At 44.4% G+C, this 9,041-nt stretch overlaps 1 protein-coding gene across 1 annotated transcript; it reads right to left on the reverse strand.

Moving 5' to 3' along the window:
* Positions 1–7,572: 7,572 nt before the first annotated feature.
* On the reverse strand, positions 7,573–9,041 carry LOC110258281 (claudin-34-like; the record flags this gene model as incomplete). Its single annotated transcript, XM_021081454.1, has 2 exons — positions 9,007–9,041; positions 7,573–8,117 (listed from the first exon to the last, which is right to left on the reverse strand). Coding segments are annotated over exons 1-2 (580 nt in total), but the record flags the coding sequence as incomplete, so codon positions are not given.

Genomic DNA, 9,041 nt, shown 5'->3' on the forward strand with positions numbered 1-9,041 from the left:
TTTGTATATTTTGGAGATTAAGCCCTTGTCCGTTACATCGTTTGAAACTATTTTCTCCCATTCTGTAAGTTGTCTTTTTTTTTTCTTTTTTTTTTTTTTTTTTTTTTTTTTTTTTTTTTACGGTTTCCGTTGGTGTGGAAAAGCTTGTCAGTTTGACTAGGTGCCATTGGTTTACTGTTGCTTCTATTTCTGTTGCCTTGGGAGACTGACCTGAGAAAACATTTGTAAGGTTGATGTCAGAGAATGTTTTGCTTATGTTCTCTTCTAGGAGTTTGGTGGTGTCTTGTCTTACCTTTAAGTCGTTAAGCCATTTTGAGATTATTTTTGTGTGTGGTGTGAGGGTGTGTTCCAGTTTCATTGATTTACACGCGGCTCTCCAGGTTTCCCAGCACCACTTGCTGTAAAGACTCTCTTTTCCCATTTTATATTCTTGCCCCTTTGTCCAAGATTGACTGTAGGTGTCTGAGTTTATTTCTGGGTTGTCTATTCTGTTCTATTGGTCTGTCTGTCTGTCTGTTTTGATACCAGTACCACATTGTGTTGATTACTGCGGCTTTTTCATAGTGCCTGAAGTCTGGGAGAGTCATGCCTCCTGCTTGGTTTTTCTTCCTCAGGATTGCTTTGGCAATTCTGGGTCTTCTGTGGTTCCCTATAAATTTTTGGTTTGTTCTAGTTCTGTGAAAAATGTCATGGGTAATTTGATTGGGATTGCATTCAATCTGTAGATTGCTTTGGGTAGTATGGCCATTTTTACAATAGTAATTTTTCCAGCCCAGGAGCATGGACTATCTTTCCATTCTTTACATCTTCTTTAATTTCCTTGATTAACGTATTATAGTTCTCAGCGTATAAGTCTTTCACTCCTTGGTCAGGTGTATTCCCAGGTATTTGATTTTGGGGGTGCAGTATGAAAAGGTATCGTACTTTTCTATTCCTTTTCTGATATTTCATTGTGAGCATACAGAAATGTGGCTGATTTCTGAATGTTAATCTTATATCCGGCTACTTGCTGAATTTGTTGATCAGTTTGAGGAGTTTTGGGGTTGAGTCCTTAGGGTTTTCTCTATATAGTATCATGCCATCTGCCTACAGTGACAGTTTTACCTCTTCACTTCCAATTTGGATACCTTTCATTTCTTTCCTTCGTCTGATTGCTGTGAGGAGGACATCCAGTGCTATGTTGAATAAAGTGGTGGAGTGGGCATTCTTGTCTTGTTCCAGATTTTAGCGGTTAGGCTTTCAGCTTTTCTCCATTGATGATTATATTTGCTGTGGGTTTGTCGTAAATGGCTTTTATTATATTACGGTATGTTCCCTCTACACCCACTTTGGTAAGAGTTTTTTTTTTTTATCATGAATGGATGTTGGACTTTATCAAATGCTTTTTCGCTGTTGAGGTGATCATGTGGTTTTTGACTTTTCTTTGCTAATGTGGTGTATGACATTGATTCATTTGTCCATGTTGAACCACCCTTGTGCACGTGGGATAAATCCCACTTGGTCATGGTGTATGATCTTTTTTATATGTTGTTGGATTCAGTTGGCTACAATTTTGTGAGGAATTTCTGTGTCGATATGCATCAAAGATACTGGCCTATAGTTTTCTTTTTTGGTAGTGTCTTTGTCTGCTTTTGGTATGAGGGTGATGATGACATCCTAGAATATCTTTGGGAGTGTTCCTCATTCTTCCATTCTCCTTAAACGTTTCCAAAAGTTCCTCTTTGTATGTTTGGTAGAATTCACCTGTGAAGCCGTCTGGTCCTGGACTTTTATTTGTAGGGAGTGTTTTTATGACATACTCAATTTCATTTCTAGTGATGGGTCTGTTCAGTTGATCTTTTTCTTCTTGATTCAGTTTTGGCAGGCTGTATGTCTCTACAAAGTTGTCCATTTCTTCTAGGTTGTCAAATTTGTTGGCATATAAACGTTCATGGTATTCTCTTACGGATTTCTGCATTTCTGCCGTGTCCGTGGTGATTTCTCCTTTTTCATTTCTTATTTTGTTTATTTGGGTTTTTTTCTCTCCCTTCTTGGTAGTTGTGGCCTTTTCTTTTCAGCCTAGATAAGCTCCTTTACCCTTTGTTGGAAAGCTGGTTTGGTGGTGCTGAATTCTTTTAGCTTTAGCTTCTCTGTAAAGCTTTTGATTTCTCCATCATATCTGAATAAGAGCCTTGATTAGTAGAGTATTGTTGGTTCTACGTTTTTCCCCTTCATCCCTTTAAATATATCTTGTTCCTCCCTTTTAGCTTGGAGAGTTTCTGCTGACACATCAGCTGTTATCCTTATGGGGATTCCATTGTATATTTTTTGTTGCTTTTCATATTTTTTCTTTGTATTGAATTTTTGTCCATTTGATTGTATGTGTTTCACTGTGTTTCTCCTTGGGTTTTCCCTGTATGGGATTCTCTGTGCTTCCTCAGTTTGAGTGAGTGATTCCTTTCCCATATTAGGGATGTTTTTGACTATAATCTCTTCAAATACTTTCTCTGGCCTTTCGTTCTCTCTTGTCCTTCTGGGTCTCCTGTGATGCAGATGTTGGTACACTGAATGTTGTCCCAGAGATCTCTTATATGCAACTCGGGGTTTTTCATTCTCTTGTCTTTATTCTTTTCTGTGGCAGTGATTTTCACCACTCTGTCTTCCACCTCACTTATTCATTCTTCTACCTCTGTTACCCTGTTATTGATGCCTACTAGTGTATTTTTCATTTTAGGTATCCGGCTCTTCATCCTAATTTGCTTGTTCCTTAAATCTTCTAGCTCTTTGTTACACACTTCTTTTCCTCTTCTCCCCCCCCCTTTTTTTTTGGCTCTTTAGGATGTCACCCACAGCATATGGAGGATCCTAGGCTGGGGGTCAAATCGGAATTACAGCTGCTAGTGTATACCACAGCCACAGCAACATGGGATCTGAGCAGCATCTGTGACCTACACCACAGCTAACAGTAACGCCAGATCCCCAACCCACTGAGTGAGGCCAGTGATCGAACCCGCATCTTCATGGATTCTAGTCACATTCATTCCTGCCCTGCCACCAAAGAAACTCCCAGTTACATATTCTTTGTATCGTCTTTAGATACACCACTATTCTTTTTCTGATATCTTAGGTCATCTTTACGATCATCATTCTGATTTCTTTTTCAGGTAAATTAACTATTTTCTTTTCTTTTTTTCTTTTTCTTTGTGCTGTTTTACTTGTTCCTTTACCTGAAACGTATTCCTTTGTTGTTTCATATTGTCTAACGTTCTCTGTTTGTGTTCCCCTTGATAGCGGGTGAGTAGATACAGCAGTTAGTGCCCAGTGCTGGAGTTCTTGGAGGTGGTGGCAGCTCCCATGTACCTAGAGTTTGTGATGGGAACGGCAGTATCCTGCTACCTCTCCTGCAACTGGGTGGCAGCTAAATATGGGATCCATGAGGGAGTTGGCAGTGAGTCACGGTTCATAGGACTGCTCTTGGAGCAGGGGGGGATGGCTGCGGGTCCAACATGCCCTCCTGTTACTAGGAAGCTCTCAGGACTGTGCCTTGCAGCTGACAATGATAGCAGCTACTGCTCTGGTCCGTCTCTTTGCCATGTGGCTCATGGGATTGCTCCCTGTAGCTGTAGGGGTGGGCACCATGCCCTGGGTCCCTCCCTTTGCTGGGCATATCACAGGAGCAGTCTCTGTAGCCCCAAGGGAGGAGGCCCTCCCATGGTGGATCGCTCTCTGCAGCTGTGATGGGGTGCTGGCTGCTCCTCTTGTTGCTAGGCAGTAGCTGCTCACACTATGGCTCCCTGAGCTGGAGCAGGCAGTGTCCTCCTGCCTGAGGGCATGTGCAGGGAACAAGGCTGTAGTGGTGGATCCCACCCCTTCCCTCCCAAATCCCTAAAGAATAAGCCCCAGCCTCCAGCCCCATCCAGGTTTCCTCACCTTTCATCCTCAAATGTGATCACCCTAAACTCTAGCCCCACAGGCTGTTTCCATGGGGCCAACCTTAGTTTTTCCCCCCACAGCCGGCCCCAGCTCTTTCTCTGAATCTGATCTCCAAAACCTGCATTTAGATCCCCAACCCTTGCCCACACCAGCAGACACTTGGGAAGTGCAGGGAGGAAGCACGGACCATTTGTCCAGGACTGTTTCCATTTTAATTGCTTCAAACCGATTAGTGTGTTCTCCTCTGACACGCAAATGTTCCTCCTCTGTGCTGGCTGATCTCCCTGCTGGTGGGAGGACTCCCCAGGGTGCAGGAGCTTTTCTTCTTTCCTAGCGCCCTCCTTAGGGTACAGGTCCTATCCCACGTCCTTTCTCATTTTCTCACTTTTTTCCTTTTTTCTTCTTTCTTTTGTCCTACTCTGTTGCATGAAATTTTTCTTGCTCTATCAGAAACATTCAGCAAATTTTCTGTGCAAGCCATTCCACATTGTTGAAGGATTTTCAGTGTAATTGCGGGAGTAGGTGAGCTTCACAGTCTACTACTCCACCTTCTCTCTGTATCTGTCTGGTTTTGTGCCAGTACCGTAGTGTTTGATGGCTGTGGTCCTATAGTAAAATCTGAAGTAAGGGAGTGGGGTACCTCCAGCTCTGTTCTGGCTCAAAATTATTTTGGCTATTTGGAGTCTTTTGTGTTTCCATGCAAATTTTAAGTGTACTCTAGTTCTTTGAAAAATGCTCTTGTTTTTTTTGGTGTAGATTACATAGATTCTCTAGATGAACAATATTAATTCTTCCAATCCATGAATGCAGTATATCTTTCCATCTCTGTGTGTCATCTTCAATTTCTTTCATCAGTGTCTTACAGTTTTCTGAGTATAGGTCTGTCACCTCATTGGTTAGATTTATTCCTAGCTATTTGTTATTTTTTATTTTTTTTTCAGTATACATGGCATGTAAAATTTCCCTGGGCCGGGGGATCAAACCTGTGCCACAAAACATGCAAACAAACAAAAAGGAGTTCCTGTTGTGGCTCAGCAGGTTACGAACCTGACATGGACAGTGTTGGTGAGGATGTGGGTCTGATCCCTGACCTCACTCAGTGGGTTAAGGATCCGGCATTGCTGCAAGTTGCCATGGCAGCTCAGAGCTGGTGTAGCTGTGGCAGTGCTATAGGCTGGCAGCTGCAGCTAGGATTCAACCCCTAGCCCAGGAATTTCCATATGCCACAGGTGTGGCCATAAAAACAGACAAATCTGCACCACGGCAATGATTTGAGCTGCTGCCGTGTCAACGCCAGTCTTAAGCCACTGAGCCACAAGGGAACTCCTATTTATACTGTTTAGTGTAATAAGTGGGACCATGATAAATGGGACTGTTTTTTTCTTTCCGATATTTCATTAGTAATATGTAGAAATGCAACTGAATTCTGTATATTAATTTTTGTATTTTACAACTTGAGTGAATTCATTGATGAGCTCTAGTAGTTTTATCGTTGCATCTTTAGGATTATCTATGAATAGTATCACGTCATCTACAAACAGTGGCAGTTTAACTTTCTTTCTAAATTGGAATCCTCTTATTTCTTTTTCTTGTCTGATTGCTGTGGCTAGGGCTTCCGATACCACTTCCGGCACCACAGCCCACAGCAACGCCAGATCCTCAGCCAACTGAGTGAGGCCAGGGCTAGAACCTGAGTCCTCATGTTTACCCGTTGGGTACGTTTCCGCTGAGCCAGGAAGGGAACTCCAAAATTCCACCTTTAGATGTTGGCTTCTTTGGGATGCAGCTTCAGAATATCCTGATGTATTTTGTGGAAACCAAACATAGACAGTGAAGCAAAATCTAGATTGTGGATCAACTTATTTGGATCTCTTTTTCAGTTTGAATCCGTGGGAAAAGAGGCAGGGATAATCAAAAGGTGACTAGGGCGTCTCCCTCTGCTGAGTAGCACAAGGGGATGAGGCACTGGGAAGCAGAGCATGCCTGTACCCGAGAGAAGGTACAAGGCAAGTGACTCCCATCTTCCACATGAGGGGTCAACCCTGGAGATCAATAGATGAAACGAGCTGGAGGTGTGCTGAAATGTAGGAAAGGGACCCAGCTATTCTCTCGTGCTCCATTCATCCATCTTAGCATCACGAAAAAGGACTCTTCATGTGTGCTGCCTGGTGGCATGCACTCAGGATGAAGTACAGGGCGCCACCTCTGACATACTCTCAAAGAGCTGACCTAGACTGTAAAGTACTCCCCTTGCTGCCCACTCTCGGCCCTTAAAGAAAGTGAAGCCTCGAGAAGGAACACATTTAAAGCAAGAACAGTTGAGCCACTTTTGAGTCAGAGTCCACTTCTTAAAGGGCAGAGAGGGTGTAGTAGGCAGAATGCTTTACATGAAGTCCTCAGAGGCAGGATGTCACGTTGTGGTGCAGCAGAAATGAATTTGACCAGGAACCATGAGGTTACGGTTTGATCCCTGGACTCGCTCAGTGGGTTAAAGATCCAGCATTGCTGTGGCTGTGCCATAGGCCGGCAGCTGTACCTCTGATTAGACCCCTAGCCTGGGAACTCCCATATGCCACAAGTGTGGCCCTAAAAGCCAAAGCAGAAGAGCTGAGAGGCAGACTGAGTGCCTTGTGTGGAAAAAAACAGATGCAGAGCTATTTCTGAGGCATTAAAAAATTCTAAGTATTTGATCACAAGGAATGATTTTTAATGTTTTTAAGGTAGAATATGGTTCTGTGAGGAAATGCCCATTTGTTAGTAATATTGAATCACTGTTGGGGGATATCAGGGGGCCTGATGCCTGGGGTTTGCTTTAAAATCCCATGGAAAAAGAAAAAGAGGTTCAAAGAGGGGAAGGAGTTCCCAGTGTGGCTCACCAGGTAAAGAATCTGTAATAGTGTCCATGATGATGTGGGTTCGACCCCTGCCCTTGCTCAATGGGTTAAGGATCCAGTGTTGCTGCAAGCTCTGGTGTAGACCTGCAGCTACAGCTCTGGTTTGACCCCTAGCCATATGCTGTAGGTGTGGCCCTAAAAAAAAAAAAAAAAAACAATGAAACAGGGGAAGTGAGAGATAAAGGTAGTGTTGGAGAATCTTGATACCTTTTGAGTCTGGTAGTAAATTGGGGGAGTGGTTCCATGTACCTGTGCACATCTTGGACAGTCTTACATGATACAGGTGATTACCAGGCTGTAGGAAAGAAGATTGGGTGTTTTTAGCAGAAGTTTAAGAGGGAAACGTGAGACTCTCCGAAACTTATATCCACACCAGTTTGCAAATATGGAAGATTTGACAGTCATTAAAATGCAGATCCAATAAGACCAACTGGCAAGTAGGTAAGATTTTTTAATGACATTTTCTTTGTTCAACTAGGCAACGAGGGAACCGAATGCAGCCACAAAGGGTAACAGCCATTATCTGCCCCAAACTACATTTGTGATGGTCTAGAGTCTTTACAACTAAGGGACACAGCATCCTGATGTAACACTTCAAATGAACTCTGGTAATTTGGGGTTTAGAAAGCCTAATGCAATGAGGAATTTTATGTATCTGAAGTTGTAGGATGCACTCGGCTGTCTAGTGGGTATTTGTAAGAGAAGTAAGCCAACCCCCCGAAAAAGAGCCCGCAGGAACCAAGAAAGGCCATGAGAGCAGCCCCACCGACTTCCTGGGAGTCCGGCTTGAAGGGTAGATTGAAAGATGGTGGGAAGGCAATTCCCTCTTCGGTCTGGATGGACAGTTGGTTCCAGACCACAGCAGCTAGGATACAGAAACTAGCAGCTATGCTCAGCATTCCTGCAACAGCAGATGCATCACAGGTCTTCTGCACTTTGCTCAGGTACATGTTCTTAAGCGCAAAGATGATGGCAGCTTTGCTGAAAAGCCCTAGAATGGTGGCGAGCGGCAGGAGTATTTGAGCAACACGGATATCCATTGGGATGTAAGGATCGAAGTAGCTGTAACCCTGACATCCGATGGCACGGTCGAGGCCATTGCCTTGATGGAAGATGCAGGCTCTCCACACTCCCACGCAGGCTAGGTGGGAGGATAAGAGCGAGGTGCTGTTGACGTACCACACTCGCCACTCAGCCAGAGCCATGGATGTGGTTCCGAGGACCCATCCCACAGTGGCCACCACGAATCCCATCAGCTGAAGTTTCAGGCGTCCATTAAATAAGGGCGAAGTGGATGCAGTCCAAGGGGAACTGAAAAGGAACACAGGACATCAGGAGAGGGGAACCTGGTACTTGGAACAAGTCCCCAGTGTGAGCAGCGCTCTCCTGTGGGGTAAGTGCTCTGCTGAGAGGGAGGTGCTTTGCTCAGAGGGAGGTGCGTTTCTCAGAGGCAGGTGCTTTGCTGGAGAAAAGGCCTGTTACCTGGGGAAAGAGACCTCTGTGGGGGCATGAGGGGATGTGGAGGGAGGGGAGCAGGCCACGCAAAGATGTGAGGGGCCAGCTGGCATTATGGACTGAAGCCTTAACGTGCAAAGACCTTCAAACAGGCAGTTCCAATTTGGGGCATTTGTGCAAACATCTCATCGAGACTGGCCATAAACATTTAGTCGCAGAGAGGGTCAGCACTATTGAGACTATGGAAAAATGGGGAATCACCTGCCAGTCCCCCCAGAGGGCTTGGTGACCATCATTTATGCTCATTCCACACAAGGGAGCTCTGTGCCAACATTCACAATGTAATGGCAGCGTCCACAGTGTGGTGTGTTGTGTCTGGCTCTTCTCAAGGTCCATCCGTTTTGGAGCATGTGAGTGCTTTGTTGCTGTGTCTGCAGAGGAGCATTCAGTTGTATGGCTGGACCACCGTTTGGTGATTCATTCCTCAGTGTTTGGACATTTGGATTGGTTCCAAGTTTTGGCTGTTGTGAACAATGCTGCTATAAACAGACTTTAATAAAACGTTGGCTGGGACCATGTTCTCATGTCTCGCATGTGGACACCCAAGGCAGGGATGAGTGGATCATATGGCAAGTGGAAGTTTAACTTTTGAGAAAGTTCTAAACTGTTTCCCTGCGTGGCTGTACCATTTTACATTCCCACCAGCAATGGGTGACCCTCCCAGGTTCTCCATATCTTCTCCAACGTTTGGATGTTTTTAGTCTTTTTGATGATGGCCAT

This window comes from Sus scrofa, unplaced genomic scaffold (genome assembly GCF_000003025.6).
Source record: "Sus scrofa isolate TJ Tabasco breed Duroc unplaced genomic scaffold, Sscrofa11.1 Contig1784, whole genome shotgun sequence".
Lineage (NCBI taxonomy): Eukaryota > Metazoa > Chordata > Mammalia > Artiodactyla > Suidae > Sus > Sus scrofa.